At 43.3% G+C, this 16152-nt stretch overlaps 1 protein-coding gene across 3 annotated transcripts in view; it reads right to left on the bottom strand.

Annotated features, from left to right (window-relative positions):
• Positions 1 to 16152, bottom strand: part of KHDRBS1 (KH RNA binding domain containing, signal transduction associated 1) — a 46019-nt gene that overhangs the window by 17288 nt on the left and 12579 nt on the right. For all 3 annotated transcript variants that reach the window (XR_008793704.1, XR_008793703.1, XM_056123187.1), the window contains exons 2-6: positions 10953 to 11077; positions 7713 to 7829; positions 5382 to 5528; positions 1915 to 2048; positions 584 to 785 (exon numbers count right to left, since the gene is read on the bottom strand). Coding sequence is in view for 1 of the 3 variants with exons in the window: in XM_056123187.1 (XP_055979162.1) it covers positions 584 to 785; positions 1915 to 2048; positions 5382 to 5528; positions 7713 to 7829; positions 10953 to 11077 (725 nt within the window). In the remaining 2 variants the exon portion in view is untranslated. The remainder of the gene's footprint in view (positions 1 to 583; positions 786 to 1914; positions 2049 to 5381; positions 5529 to 7712; positions 7830 to 10952; positions 11078 to 16152) is intronic.

Below are 16152 nucleotides of genomic sequence, written 5' to 3'. Positions count from 1 at the left end.
TTAGTATTACTTTGTTCTTTTTGATTTGGGGGCCACACCCAGCAGTGCTCAGGGTTTACTCCTGACTCTGCACTCATTGATCATTCCTGGCAGGGTTTGGGGAATTATAGGGAGGACAAGGAATTGAGTCTGGGCCAAACACATGCAAATCAAACATGCTGCCAGTTGTACAATCTCTCTAGCACCTTATATTTTAAAATGAAACAAACCACTTAAACTTAAACGTACAAAAAAAACCAAACCCACAATACCCCCCCCCCCCACAAAAAAAACCCCTTCAAGTGTGGGCAGGTGATAAAGCACAAAGTGAACATAATCAGCAACAGTATCGGGAGATGCCTCAGTAAAACTCTACACAACAAAGCACAGCTCATTTCCTATGTAATCTATACACAAGTACTCAAGTGTCAGACATGTTTAAAAAGGAAAAAAGGGGGAAAAACTGTCTCAATTTAATACTGACTTCAAGAGAAGGGGGCAACTCAGTGGCATTTCTATCAACTATGTCAGGTGCCATGTCCCTGTAAACCAACTTCCTTGGCAATGTATGTATTCAAAGGGTCAAACTGTTCAGACTCCTTACATATTCTTCGTATGTTTCTGGCGCTGGGGGTGGAGGCAAGGGTATTCTCTGGATGCCTGCTGTCCGTGCTCGCGGTGTAGGAGCACCCCTCACGGTAGGTGGAGGTGGCACTCCTCGAGTCACAGTGGCACCTCTAGTGATGGCTCCTCTCACCGGCGTACCACGCACCAAAGCCCCCCGAGGTGGTCCGACCCCACGACCCCTGTATAAAGAAAGATCACTGCATTATTCTTTGTAGTGCTGGAGATTGAATCTACGATTTCACTTATATGAAACATGTATTTTACCACCGAGTCATATCTGTGGTCCAAGTTTACTGTGTTTTGGTTTTGGGGGCCACACTCAGCGATGCTCAGGAGCTACTGGTTCCTGGTTTGTTCCTTGTGGAGCTTAGGGGACCACACAATGCTGGGGATAAAACCCGGGACTCCTGCATACATTGAAGCATATACTGAACTCACTCTACGGGCCCAATGAAAGTTTAAAATTGTTTAAATATTCAGAACTACATAGATTTTTTTCAATGTTCCACTACTGAAACTAAAAGGAATGAATGGGTGGGTAGCATTATGCAGTCAAAGATAATACTACATACTAATACTACACAGTGTTACCCATGCTAGAAGACTTCCTAGACCCTGCACCCCTGAAATTTCTGAGGCAACTGTCTTAAAGACTGAGGATTCCATAAAGGTCAACCAAGAAAAGTAAAATTTTAATGTTAGACCATTTTAAAAAATGCTAAAACTAGCTGAATATGTAACTCAGTGGTAGAGCATCTTCCTTGTATGTGAGAGATCCCAATTCAATTCCTAGTAAACCCCGCCTACATTCCCACAAAACCCCTAAAACTTTTCAAAACTGAAAGACGGAAGACCAAAATTAAAAGAATGTTGCGGCCACGCGACATCTTATTATCTCAGTCTTGCTTTGGACAACTTGGCAGGCTACCGAATGTAACCTGCCCACACGGCAGAGTCTAGCAAACTCCCCATGGCGTACCCAATATGCCAAATACCAGTAACAATGATGGGTCTCATTCTCCTAACCCTGAAAGAGCCTTGAATGTGACACTTTTTAGAATGTCAGGGCTAGGACGAAGGAGACGTTACTGGTGCCTGCTCGAGGCAATTGACGAACAACAGGAAGATCGTGATAGTGAAGACCAAAAGGACCACAGTACCTGACTAGTCAAAGTGCCCAAAGATCTAGAATTTTACTCCTGATGCAACATATAACCCCCAACCCTCCAAGCTGGAGGGTGGATGACTAAATGAGGTACAACAGTCAAACTTCTATATCCTATTTCTGGCTGACCCTATTATTATTACCTAGGAACTGGTGGAGGAGGTGGCGCAGCTCCCCGGCCTCTCACTGGGACCCCACGTCCACGAGAGGGTTCTGGTACACCATTCAAATAGGAGAGCTCCAGGAACTGCTCCTGGCAGATATCGTCCATCATATCCTGCAAATGAAAAATAATAAGAAATGAAGTGCAACATTATCTCTACCTTCTGCCGAGAAGTAATCTAGCCCACATTAGATGAGCCTTGGGTGCTAACAGCTTTGAAAGCCAAGATGAAGTCTTAGATTGTTTGTTCTCAAATCACAGTACCCTACCTGTCACACACTTGAGGAAATTTTAATGGCAGATGCCTGATTAAAACATAAAGTCTTTATGATGTGGTTCCTACTTAGCTCTTTGCATCACTTCTATCCTCTCTTCATATACTGCCTCTTTTTAGACTATGCTGAACAACCTACAATTCAGAATCTTCTATTCTTACACCTGCATTCTTATAGTTTCCACTTTCTAGAATAAGTCACTACCACTAAGCTCTATGTATTTTATTAAGCTTTCCAGAGATTTTCCCATTTATCTTTTTTCTTTTTTTTTTGCTTTTTGGGTCACACACGGCAAAGCACAGGGATCACTCCTGGCTCTGTACTCAGGAATTACCCCTGGTGGTGCTCAGGGGATCATTTGGGATGCTGGGGATGGAACCCGGGTCGGCCATGTGCAAGGCAAAAACACCCTACCTGCTGTGCTACAGCTCCAGCCCTCCCCCGCCCCCAATTTAATTTTCAAAGTAATCCTGAAGTAAGCAGATCTTCCAATTTTACAGTTGGAAAAACAGATTAATGGGGGGAGTATAAGGTAACCAGCAAAGAATACACAGGTAAATGTCAATTTAGAATTACTTGTCTCTAAACCTAGGCTGTACTCATTTTTTGGTGCCACTTTCAGAAAACAGAATCTAAAATATCAATTTCTGAAAACCTTGCTCACTCATCTCTGCTCCCTCCTCTTGTCCCAAAGCAACAGGTAATTTCCTCTACCCAAGCACTTACCACATTATTCTGGAACTGTTTCTCTGTCTTTCTCATTACATTCTGGGCTCTTCAAGGAGCCATTATTTTGTAATCTCAGACCCAAGTATAGTATTAGGCACCTACCAGATACTTAACAAATGTTTGGGATGAACAAGGAACCTGAGGCTCAGAAAAGTGAAATAATAACTTGTCCAAGATGACGCAGATAAAGCTCCCAGTCCAGTGTTCTTCCTACTGTACCAGGAAGCCTCTCTGGTACAGGTAATGGCTCTACGGGGAAAACGGAGGGCTCTGGTCATGGATGCAAAAATTGGCTAACTTTTCTTTCTTCACAAGAGGGAAGAATTGAATCAAATGCCATTTGCAAATCTTTTTCCCGTAACTCCTAATGAGAGCCAGTCTTAGTATTTCATACATTTTAATACATCTTAGGTGAATGGAGCTTCAAAATAGAACATTCTGGAGCCAGAGGGACAGTATAGAAGGTAAGACGGGTCTTGCAAGCTGCAGACCTCATTTCCATCCCTGGAACTGCAAGTGCCCCCCCCCCCCCCCCCCCCCCGCCATCCTGAGCATCACGGGAGTGGATCCTGAGCAAAGCCAGGTATGCCCAGCAAAAGATTCTAATCACCGGAGAACTGCTCCCCTCAATTCTTCACATCCTTGAATCTTAGATATTGCTGCTATTTGAGACTTACAATGGAGACTCAACCGATCAATCACAGTCCATTTGCTCATTCTCTTCCAACCACTTATGACAATGACAGCTAAGGAAACCCAGGTCTCCCTGGCACGTCTCTTTTAAAAACAGATCCACTTTTATGGAAGCCTTGTAACCCTACCCCCCTTTGAGAAATATGGTTACACTAACAATAAAAAGGAGGTAGAAAATTCCTGTCAATAAACAATTCAGAGGATACATACAATTCAGAAATCAATTTAGGATGCTTCCTTAAGAGTAAAAATAATTTTCCAAAGACAAACTTTTTCAGCAGAGTTTTCACTAGAATATGTCAAATTTACCGTTTCATAGGGATCAGTGATGCATTTCAGTGGCAAAGAACTTGCTTTCATGTTTGGAGCTTTGCTCCTGACACCTCATTTGACATTTGAGAAAGTATCAAATCCTTGGAGCTTAGCATTATAGGTAGACATGGATTTTTGTTTTATCAATTTTTTTTAAAATTTAAATTTATTTGGTTTGGGAGCCATACCTGGCAGTGCTGAGGGCTAATATGAGTTACCAGGGAGCGAACCTAGGTCAGCTGCATGCCAGGCAAGTGCCTTTCCCACTGTACTATGGTTATGGGCCCGTGTTATCAATTCTTATATTCTGATACTATATTACTTCTTACTCACTGTTTACATATGAAAACTAAGAACTGTGTCTCATCTTTGTGATAAAAATATCACACATACTCAATTCTCGTGGAACATTCTAAATCCTTCTTGACAGTCTAGATTCATCCCTTGCTAGTGAATACTAAACAGCAGTATTTCTGACAAACATGGGATCTTTCTAAAAGTAACAGAAGCTCACAATTACCTACTTAAAAAGTGATCGATCTCCCAGACCAGCTGTCAATGAACATGACAGGTACCCTCAAAAGTTCCAACTCTTAGGTGTCAGATTTATGCTAAAAGGGTCTACACAACAACCTACCCACTTAGCCAAGACTTCAACTTGCCTATCTCTTCCAAATCAAACCCCTCCTGAGTAAACGGCTCTCGAAGAGAAAACCATGAATGCATCCATGCCAGAACTTAACCCTTTAACACCAAATACTATAAATGTCTTGTCGCCAGATTCTCAAGAATATAAATTCCTTCAATAAGAGGGATTACGATCAGTTTAATCAATTTTCATAATTTACCAGGTTTATATAACTATAAAAATACTTTAGCTCAATATTTCAGACCTTCAGACTGTTCAGCTAGACGATAGAATGCAAACAGTAGAGAGGAGAGGGGAGGGGAGGGGAGGGGAGGGGAGGGGAGGATCCAAGATTTTGACAACAGATATTGGTATACAACTAAAACCACATCAGATAAGGAAGAACAAAAGGGTCCTGGGACATGGCTCTGAGAACTATAAAAACTCTGTATTCAGAAAAATGAATGTAAATGCAAAATTTACTATGCAATTTCAAGTTATGCAGAGGCTCAGTTAAGAAACTCTGCCATGTTGGAATGATGTATGACTGAAACCTAATCATGAACAGCTTTGTAAGGGTCTATGTCACAATGATTTAATAAAAAAGCCTATTTTTAAAAAAAAGGAAAAAAGTGAGTCAATTAAGATTACATGATTTCTAACTAAAGTATTCCTCTTTCTCCCACATTAAAACGTCAATAAAATACTTTTACAAGCCAAAAAGAAAAAAAAAAAAAGAATGAAATCCTGCCGTAAAGCACAAGATCCCAGTTCTCTTGGCCCCAAAAAATAGGATATAGATTTCCTTACTGGTACTAGAAACTTCTTGACTTCTTCCATAGCATGGGCCATGAGAGCATAAGCTTCACAAGGAGGCCCGAATACTTCGATGAAGACGTGCAGATCCATATTCAAGTGAGCGTATTTGGGGTCTCCACCTTTACGCAACTCTTCCTCCTGTGGAAGGAGAAAATGACACCTTTATGGAGCCAAAGAGATAGTACTTGCCTTACTGGGTTTGATCCCTAGCATCCCATATCGTCCCGCAAGTCCAACAAGAACGACCCCTGAATCCAGATCAGGAATAAGCCCTGAGCACAAGTGGGTGAGGCCCAAATATGAAGAAGAGAAAAAGGGAAAGAAGAAAAGAAAAGAAAGAAAGGAGGGAGAGAGACATCTTTATTTCAAGGTCAAAAGGGCAGCAAAAATAACCACAATATCTAAGAGTATTAGTGAAGTGCAAAAGGAAAACGAAAGAAGGTTTGGAAAATAGTAAAAAAAAACAGCCAACCCCGAATTTATCTAAAGAAAATAAAAATTGTCTTGAACTTCCAACATGTTCTGTTCTTGTTAAATGGCACAGTAAGAGGGACCAGAGAGATAATACAAGAGATAATGCAAGAGAGATAATACAAGAGAGATAATGCACTTGTCTTGCATGCAGATGGCCCCAGTTAAATCCCTGGCACTTTCGATGGTCAGCCATGCACCACCAAGAACGATCCTGAGCACAGAACCATGAATAAGCCCTGAGCACTGCCAGGTGTAGCCCGAAAACAGAACAAAAAGGCACAGAAGAGATTAATTTAATCCCAGTTTCCATTCAGATAATAGCTGTTTGCCAACCATTCATTCATTCATTCATTGCCAAGAATTTACTTTTAAATTCCAGTTAAAAATTTAATCTCCAGCTTTTGTGTGTTTAAATGGTCTGGGGAGTTCCAGCAGAAGAAAGAAGTCAAGCCAAGGTAGAGGGAAAAAAAAAACAAAACAACAAAACCCCACATAAGTCACATTAGCTAGATAAAAACCTTAAGCTCCAATTTTATTTACTTTGTGAGAAAGGTAAGTGGAAAAAACAGTCTGAGAAAAGAATGTTTGTCACAGAAGGCCCAAAGTGTGTGTTTTTCGGCTTCAACAGGAAAGAAAAAAACTTTAAAAAAGATTTAGATTTTTTGGGAGTTAGAGCAACAGTATAGTAGGTTAGGTGCTCGTCTTGCACGAAGCCAACCTGGGTTTAATCCCCAGTCACACATATGGCCCCTTGAGCCCTCTAGGAATGATCCCTGAGTCCAAAGACAGGAGTAAGCTCTAAGCATGGCTGACTGTGGCCCCTAAATAAAACAAAAGTCAAATAAAAACAAGACAAAAAACTTCTGCTTTGGTGTACAGCTTCAAAGAGAATTAAGTACATAGAGCTATGGCATGGGGGTTGTGGGGGAGTAAATTCTGTGAAAGGTTTACTCATGGTTTCTTAGAATAATTACTTTCTTTTGGGGGGGGGGGTGTCACACCTGGTGATGCTCAGGGGTTACTCCTGGCTCTGTGCTCAGGAATTACTCCTGGCGGTGCTCAGGGGACCATACGGGATGCTGGGAATCGAAACCGGGTCGGCTGTGTGCAAGGCAAACGTCCTACCCGCTGTGCTATAATTACTTTAGTAGGTTTTACTTTCCACAAGGCTATAAAACAAACCTGCCAACTAATAATCCTCAAACTCACCCCCTGCACCAACATTACTACTCTTACTTTTCCACAGCGAGTAGGGCATTTATCTTGCACGCGGGCGACCCGGTCAACCCAAATTCGATTCCTCCGCCCCTCTTGGAGAGCCCAGCAAGCTACCGAGAGTATCTCGCCCGCACGGCAAAGCCTGGCAAGCTACCAGTATTCGCTATGAAAAACACAGTAACAACAAGTCTCACAATGATATTGGGCCTGCTCGAGCAAATTGATGAACAACGGGAGGGCAGTGACAGTGACAGTGACTTTTCCAGGTTATTGAGAAGGGATTGTGCTATTCACATTTTAATATCTTCAGTCTGGTAAGTTCTAGAACAACTAGTTCTCCTTCCAGGTTTTCTTAGATAAATACCCTAATGCTAAAGCTGATATTGTTTCCATTAAAATGCACACAAAAAAAGTCAGAAAGATAACAATCACCAGGGCAGACCCAGGTGCTTCCAAAGGTTGCCAAGCAAATAAATGAATGGGGTCTATAATTGCTTACGTTCAAATACAAATGGGAAAGAATCATTTTCTGCTCAGAAACAGATGCTCACTTCCACAAAGCATCTATCCTGAATCCAGGTTACTGGAAGGCATTAAGGTGTCCTCTTGCCTCACTAAGGTGGGATGTACCTTGGCCTTGTCTCTCATTGAGCCTTTTCCCAGCACAGAGATCTTTGCACCAGTCTCCTCTTGCAGTCTTTTGATTGTATTCCCTTGTGGTCCAAGGATCTTTCCCACAAAATTGAACTGCAAAAGGTAAAAACATTTTAAAATACACAGACTTCATATTAGTAAACATTATAGTGTTTTTTATTTCGTTTGATGGTCAACAACTCTGAAAATGTACTATTACTGGTCTCATTTTTCTGAGAGATATACTGAGGTTCTACAGAAAAAGTGATTAAGGTTTTGCAACTAAAGTAGCAGTTTAGGAGACAGTGGGTAGGGCGCTTGCCTTGCATACAACCAACCCAGCACCTCATTATGCTTCCTTGATCTCACCAGGAGTTATCTCTGAGTGCAGTCAGCAGTAAATCCTGGGCACTACTGGGTGTTGCCCAAAAACCAAAAGAAAAAAAAGGGTGGGGGGAGAGAGAGAGAGAGAGAGGGTGCAGTTTATCTAGACTTGAATTTTGGAGTCCTGATACAGTTTGGTACTCCTTCAAGATTCCACTGCAGGGCTAGAGATAATGCAGCAAGTACAGTTCTTGCCTTGCACACAGCTTACCCAGGTTCTTTGAGCCCCAGTACTACATACGGTCCCCTCGGCATTACAAGGTGTGATCCCCAAACAAACAAAACCAAATATCACCACATCGGAATCATACTTTCATAATGGGGGTGGGGGGTGCAGCACGCACGTCCAGCAAGTGTGCGTGTGCGTGCTGGGCCCACCATATATGGTGCCAAGGATTGAACCGGGGTCAGCAGCATGCAAGGCAAACCTTCCCTAATCAAGATTTCTCCAGTTCGACATGTTTTTTAAAAATAAGAGATACACCAGAAGTCCAGGGGAATGTAATGCCAGGCCTCACACATACCAGAATTGTGCTCTACCATTTAAGTTATGAAACATGTTTATTAGGCGATGCCTGGTGGTGCCTGGTGTTTCTCCCAGCAGTACTCAGGGGAACCCTATAGTGCCAGGAATGAACCTAAGGCTCTGGCATGCAAAGCACATGATCAAGCCCTTTAACCTATCCCCTTGGCCCCATAAACTATTTGGAGGTGGGTTTTTTTTTTTTGGGGGGGGGGGGTTATTCTCAAAAGATTACCCCTTGGCTCTGTGCTCAGAGACCATTTCTCATGGGGTTCAGGGAATCACATGGGGTGACAGAAATTGAACCAAGGCTCGCTGTAAGGCAAACACCCTACTTTCTGTACTATCCTTCCAGTTCCTTAATAAAAAATTTTAAAACACTGAACTCAGGACATAAGGTTTCTTCTGGTAAACTAAATTTAACCGCTTTCAAGAAAAAAAGGAGAAAAATGATTTAAAGTACAACAGGCAAAGAGATAGCAATAATGCACTTGCCTTGCATGTAGCCAACCTAGTTTTTTTTTTTTTTTTTTTTGCTTTTTGGGTCACAGCCAGCAATGCACCAGGGTCATGCCTGGCTTATGCACTCAGGAATTACTCCTGGCGGTGCTCGGGGGACCATATGGGATGCTGGGAATCGAACCCCGGCCGGCTGTGTGCAAGGTAAACGCCCTACCCGCTGTACTATTGTTCCAGCCCCACCAACCCAGTTATGAGCCCCAGTACCGCATATGGTGCCCTGTGTGCGCCAGGAGTAATTCCTAAGTACAGAGTCAGGAGTAACCCCTAAGAACTGCCAAGAATGATCCCCAAGGGGCCTAAGCGATAATACAACAAATCTGCCTTGCATATGGTCAACCTGGATCCAACCCCCAGCACCCCATATTGGTCTCTAAGTACTGCCAGGAGTGATCCCAAAAGCCAAAAAGCCCCCCACCCTAAAAAAGATCCCTAAGTGCAAAGTCAGGATTTAGTCTTGAGTACCGCTGGTTGTGCCCCTCCTGCCCACCCCCGGGGTGGGGGGGGGGGGGGGGAGGGAGATAAAACTATGAATAAGAAAGTATCACCAAACTTAAAGATTTAAGCAAATACCCTACCCGCTATGCTATCACTCTAGCCCCTCTTCAAGATTTTTATTCCTAAGAATTTGAAACATGAACAAACATTTGATGATTTTTGATAATTTAAAAAATGAGTATTGGGGCCGGAGCAATAGCACTGCGGGTAGGGCATTTGCCTTGCACGCGGCTGACCTGGGTTTGATCCCCAGCATCCCATATGGTCCCCAAAGCACCGCCAGGAGTAATTCCTGAGTGCAAAGCCAGGAGTAACCCCTGAGCATTGCTGGGTGTGACCCAAAAAAGCAAAATAAAGAAATAAACCCTTCCTGAATGTAGTTATGCCATTTGTCATGAACTTTGATGTTCTATCTGATAGAAACAGGTAGTATAAAGTTCAGGGGCTGGAGTGCTAGTACAGTGGGTAGGGCGTTTGCCTTGCACGCAACCGACCTGGGTTCGATTCCCAGCATCCCTCAGCACTGCCAAGAGTAATTCCTGAGTGCATGACCCAGGAGTAACCCCTGTGTACCGCCGGGTGTGACCCAAAAAGAAAAAGAAAAAAGTTCAAAGCTTTTTTGGAGGTGGGGGTGAAGAAAGACAGACTGACACACACACACACACACACACACACACACACACCCCTCCTCAGCAATACTCAAGGGATACCCTGGCTCTGCACTCAGCAATCATTCCTGGCAGGTTTGGAGGAAAATAGAGTGCTGGGAACTGAATCCATGTTGGCTGTGTACAAAATAAGCAACCTACACAGTGTACCCACTTTGACCCAGATTCAAAGGTTTTAAGTTTGGTTTTTTTGGGGGGCTTTTTTTGTCTTTAGGTCACGGTCAGCTGTGCTCAGGGCTTATCCCTAGAAGGGTTGGGAGACCATATAGGGTACTGGGGATCAAAATTGGGTTGTACAAGGAAATGTTCTATCCACTGTACTATCTCTCTGGCCCGGCTTTTAAGTTCCCTTTTAAAATGCATCAAGAGCTGCAGAGATACTCAACAAGCTGGAATAGAAGAAGCCTTTGGTTTGATACCTGGCTCATCACCAGGTGTAGTTCCCCGCCCCGCCACTCCCCCCCACTCCCCTAAAGAATTTAGACTCTTGGGGCTGGGGTGATAATATAGCGGGTAGGGCATCCTATATGGTCCCCCGAACATTGCCAAAAGAGTAATTCCTGAGCATTGCCGAGTGTGACCCAATAACCCTCACCCTCCCCCCCAAAAAAGAAAAGGAAAAATGAAGTGACTCTTTTTGCTTACCTTGGGATACTGTTTGACAGGTATCAGTACTCGCTCCTTCAGCTTCATGTTCTTGTGAGAAAACAAATCTAAATAATTCTCTTCATCATCCTTTTTTGAATCTCCTTTCTGAATCTTCTCTATTTCTGAACAGGACAAAGAGAATTTGTTCTGGTAAATAAAGATAAAATTTCAAGTCTCCTTAGAATAGTAATGGAGTATAGCACAATAGACCTGATGAATGTGCAAATTTCAGACAGCCTGGTTGAAACAGCATCAATCATATGAAATTGATCAAGAAACCTAAAGTTAGTTTCTAATTAAGGGTGTGCTCTCAGACCCCACCTGAAATCTCTTTATCAGAGATATTCAACCATCCCCACCACTACAGCTACGCAAAGGGCTCAACTATATTCGCCCACAAATTTCCTCTGCATACCCCAATCTCTGAATATTTTCAGGCACTGGCACATGGGCTGAGAATTTGGGTGTTTTTTTTTTTCTTTCTCAGAGTCAAGAGTTGGTAGCTTCTCCCTCACCTCCCATACTTCCGGAAGCCCCAGCAGTTTGTCCCACCCACCACCCATGTGTGCCACCTTGTTGATTCTTTGGCTCAGACCACAGATCTGGAAATGTCTGAATCTCCCCAAACAACAAAAAGCTTAATGAATTCTTAGACAAGAATTTACCAACCCTGCAATAAAACATAATATTTATATAAACTTATTTCCTAGATCTATTGATATTAGTGACTTTGTCACGTGGGTTCCGGGGCCGAGATCTCCAAGCCTACTCGGATTTGGGCCGAGCATCCTCCACCCAGATCCTCCAAATTCCAGTAGGCGGGGGTCACACCCACCAACTGGCCCCCTGGCGCCATGTAATCCCATCAACGGCCAAGACTTAGAGACTATAAAAACCAGCTCCCAGAAGAACAGTGCAATCTCCTGCCCCCACACCTGACTGTCCTCGCCGCCGGGGCCCCTTGGAGGGGAGCGGGTTGAGCTTTCCTCCCCGCCCCGACCAGGGCTCTGGCAGCCAAAGACCTCCAGGACCAGCCACCACCATGCTGAGACCACTCTCCGCACACATGAAGGTACTGGCAGAGGGACAAAGTCACGTGGGTTCCGGGGCTGAGATCTCCAAGCCTACTCGGATTTGGGCCAAGCATCCTCCACCCAGATCCTCCAAATTCCAGTAGGTGGGGGTCACACCCACCAACTGGCCCCCTGGCGCCGTGTAATCCCATCAACGGCCAAGACTCAGAGACTATAAAAACCAGCTCCCGGACATCCTATTATGACATCTTATTATCTCATTCCTACTTTGGCAAACTGGCAGGCTACCGAATGTAGCCTGCCCACACGGCAGAGTCTGGCAAACTCCCTGTGGCGTACCCAATATGCCAAATACCAGTAACAATGATGGGTCTCATTCTCCTAAAGAGCCTTGAATATAATCTCAGGGCTAGGATGAAGGAGACGTTACTGGGGCCTGCTCGAGGCAATCGACGATTAACAGGATGATTTGTGATTGTGATTGATATTAGTATTGCAACTTTGTTATCTAATCAATTTTAATCCTAGTACTACATCAACAGTTGCCAGAGTTTTCTACACTAAATTAAAAAAAATGATAGTCCATTCCTGATAAGGACGTGGAGAGAGTTTACTGGGCTGAGCACATGCCGAGTATACAGGTTTGGGCTCAAACCCTCAGACCAACCATATGGTCTCCTGAACATAGCCCGGTGTAGCCCAACATCAAAAATCTTGATGAGGTAAGAATCAATAATTTAAGGCCAGATCGACAGTACAGCAGAGTAAGGCGATTGCCTTGCTTGTAACTAACCTGGGTTTGATCCCCAGCACCGTTCCTCAAAGCACCATCAGGAGTGAGCCCTGAGCAGAGCCAAGAGTAAGTCCTGAATTCAGTGGGTGTGTGGCCCCCAAACAAAGCAAAACCCAGTAATTTGGGGGCTAGGACTGTGGCTCAGTAGTAGAGTCCATGCCTTGCATGTGGGAAGCCCAAGCCAAATTCCCCACACCATAAGGGCACCCAGCACTTCCAGGATAAACTCCTAAGCAGAGACGCAGAAGTAGCTCCTGAGCACTGTTGGATTTGACCCAAACACAAAACAAAACACTAAGATGGGGCCAGAGTGGGCAGACAATGACCCACTGACAACTGCCAATAAAAATATTTCATTTTATAAAATCATTAAACAGTCTAAATAACAATGTTCTCACATAGTATTCCCACACTGTGTTTCTATTTTCTATAGTTAAGAAAGGGGTTCTCAAACTTTAGTAAGCATTAGCCTCAACTGGAGGGAGTGAAGTACAGAATTGGGCTCCAATTCCACACCTGGTATTCAGTTAGGAAACGGCATTTCTAACAAGTTAACAGATAAGGCTGGTGTCGCTGAATTAGGAATTATGTTTTTAAATCTCTGATTTAAAAATAAAGACACATCACAAACATGTTCTGAAAATTTATACCTTGTACACTTAAAAAATACAACTCTTGGACCAGAGTCATAGTACGGCAGGTAGGCCTTACAGGGAGCCGACCCGGGCTCAGTCTCTCAGTGGCTGAGTCCACCAGGAGTGATCCCTGTGCACCACTAGGTGTGGTCCAAAACCAAAATACAACTCAGTTAAACGCTGAAGCACATAGACAGACAAAACTTACTTTGAGACTTCTTAAAAGTTCAGAATTGAAGACTCAAAAGTCTACCTTACAGAATACAGTGAACCTACGAGAGAATATCCCTTACTCTGACAACTACAAACAACTACTTTTTAGGATGATTCATCCTAAGAATAATTTTAAGTTTTTGGTCCACACCTGGCTGTGCTCAAGGACCAAAAGGGGTGCCGTAGATCATACTTGGGTTGGCTGCTTCCCCAGTGTACGACTCCTCCAGTTCCTCATACTGAAAATATTCTTTCACTTTTGTTTTTGGGACACATCCGGCAATGTTGAGGGATTACGCCTGGCCCTGTACTCAGGAATTATTCCTGGTGGGTTTCGTGCAAGGCAAACACCCTCCTTACTGTAATATTACTCTGGCGCTAGAAAATACTCTTCTGTGAGAAGTGTAAATGACAGTGTTGTTCACAGTCCTGTTTCAGTGCTTGGAATGGAAAATAAATTTGTCCTTACAGCTAAGAAACTAAATGCTTCATTCAACACCCAATTTGTTTGCTGTTTTATTGGCTATATATTTTGATCTCCAGTCAACCCTTCCCACCTGCTACTAATATTAACTTTCTCTAGTCACTACTTCTGAGCCTATATCACTGAATACATCTCTTCTTGAGTTCCAGGCTGAAAAACTGGGTACTTGGTCCACACTCTTTTTAGGGAAAAGGGAGGGGCATCCACAACCAGTAATGCTCAGAGGACCACAGGAATCCCAGGGAACAAATCTGGATCTCCTGCATGGAAAACATGTGCTCTAGCCCATAGAGCTATTTCTCTGGTACAAAGATGTCCTTCACTGATCTGAAAACATTAGTGAGGAGCTGCTAAGCTTCTAAAAATGTGGAATAAATTACATGCTTTGTGTTATATAGATACCTCCAAGAGTTTCATTGCTATCATCTAGTTAGTTTCTTCAATTATACTTATATCATATTCCAGAAACTTGGGTTACTATAATGTATGTTTATTTGTCACAAGAAGTAGAGTTGTAAAAACTAAACCCAGTACTTATGTAAATGCAATACAATTTAAAGTTTTCCTATAAATGGCTCTTTCTGCTACATATGTATGTATTTACACTCGCCTTCCAAATTGTCACTACTGGTAATACTTTTTCTAGTTGGACCTGACAGGTTTGGATCTACTGAGACCCCCCTCCTTTTTGGGAGCGGGAGGTTTACACCCAGCTAGGTCTTACTGCTGGTTCTGAGATCAGGGATTACTCCTGACAAGGCTAGGGTGCTGGGGATCAAATCCAGGTCCAGATCAGCAGTATGCAAGGTAAGCGTCCAATCCACTGCACTACTGCTCCATGGCCCTGGACTTAGTAATCCTGGGATCCTGTAGTGCTTCGCTGAGGGGATAGCATACCTGGAACTCCTGAAAGCATGTGCTCCACCCTTTGGTCTATTTCTCTTGTCACCACCCCCCTTTCTGTTGTCTTTTGATTTTTTAAGGGGCACTACAAAAGCAAAAAAACCCAAATCACTGAACTAGTAAGATCTTACTTAGATACCTTTTAGTCCAATTTATTACATACTTTTTTTTTCTTTTTGGGTCACACCGGCGTTGCACAGGGGTTACTCCTGGCAGTGCTCGGGGGACCATATATGGAATTGCTCCCATATGTGGGAATTGAACCCAGGTCGGCTGTGTGCAAGGCAAATGCTCTACCCGCTGTGCTATCCTCCAGCCCTACTACATACACTTTTAATGACTATAAAATTATTTTTTAAAGAATTCATAAAACATTAATTCAAATAAAATTGAGAACTGTGGGCTGGGTAGATGTCTCAGAAGGTTGGAGAACGAACATACTCTGCATACAGAAACCACAGGTTTGATCCCTGGCACCCTATGGCCTGCCAAGCACCGTTAAAAATGAATGATCTCTAGGAATTGAGCTAGGATTAGCCCGTAAGCACCACTAGGAATATACAGCGGCCAAACAAAAATAGTGAAGTCAAAAAACCTGAAAATTGGGGCTGGAAGAAAGCAGAGCACATGCCTAGCACCTGGCACATGCAAGACCTGGGTTCAACTCCCAGCATCACATGGTCCTTGGAGTACAGACAGGAGGATGATCCAGGTATCTGTGGCACTGCAGTCAGGGTCCCTGCTACACAACACTACATTTTCAGATCCTTGCACTGAACTGCCAGTCCAGATGACTAAGAATCACCAATGAGGGCCCTAAACCTCCTGAGAGCCACTCGGGAGAATTCCAAATAAAAAAGAAAGAGGTAAGTCAGGAGTTGGAGATAGTACAGTAAGTAAGGCATTTGATCTGCATGATGCAAAATTTGGTTTGATCCAAGGTACTACATATGGTTCCCTGAACCCCACCAGAGTGATCTCTGTCTGCAGAGTTAGAAGTAAGCCCTGAGCACTGCCAGGTGTGCCTCCAAACAAAAACAAAACAAAAAATACTTAAAAACACCTGAAAATAAAAAATTCAAAGAAAAAAATTAGGAACTTGGTCTAGAAAGCAAAAATGGGGTGACATGAGCTT

Source organism: Sorex fumeus, unplaced genomic scaffold, assembly GCF_029834395.1.
Source record: "Sorex fumeus unplaced genomic scaffold, SorFum_2.1 ptg000047l, whole genome shotgun sequence".
Lineage (NCBI taxonomy): Eukaryota > Metazoa > Chordata > Mammalia > Eulipotyphla > Soricidae > Sorex > Sorex fumeus.
Note: the sequence above shows the minus strand (reverse complement) of the source record. Positions and strands in the feature narration are given on the sequence as shown.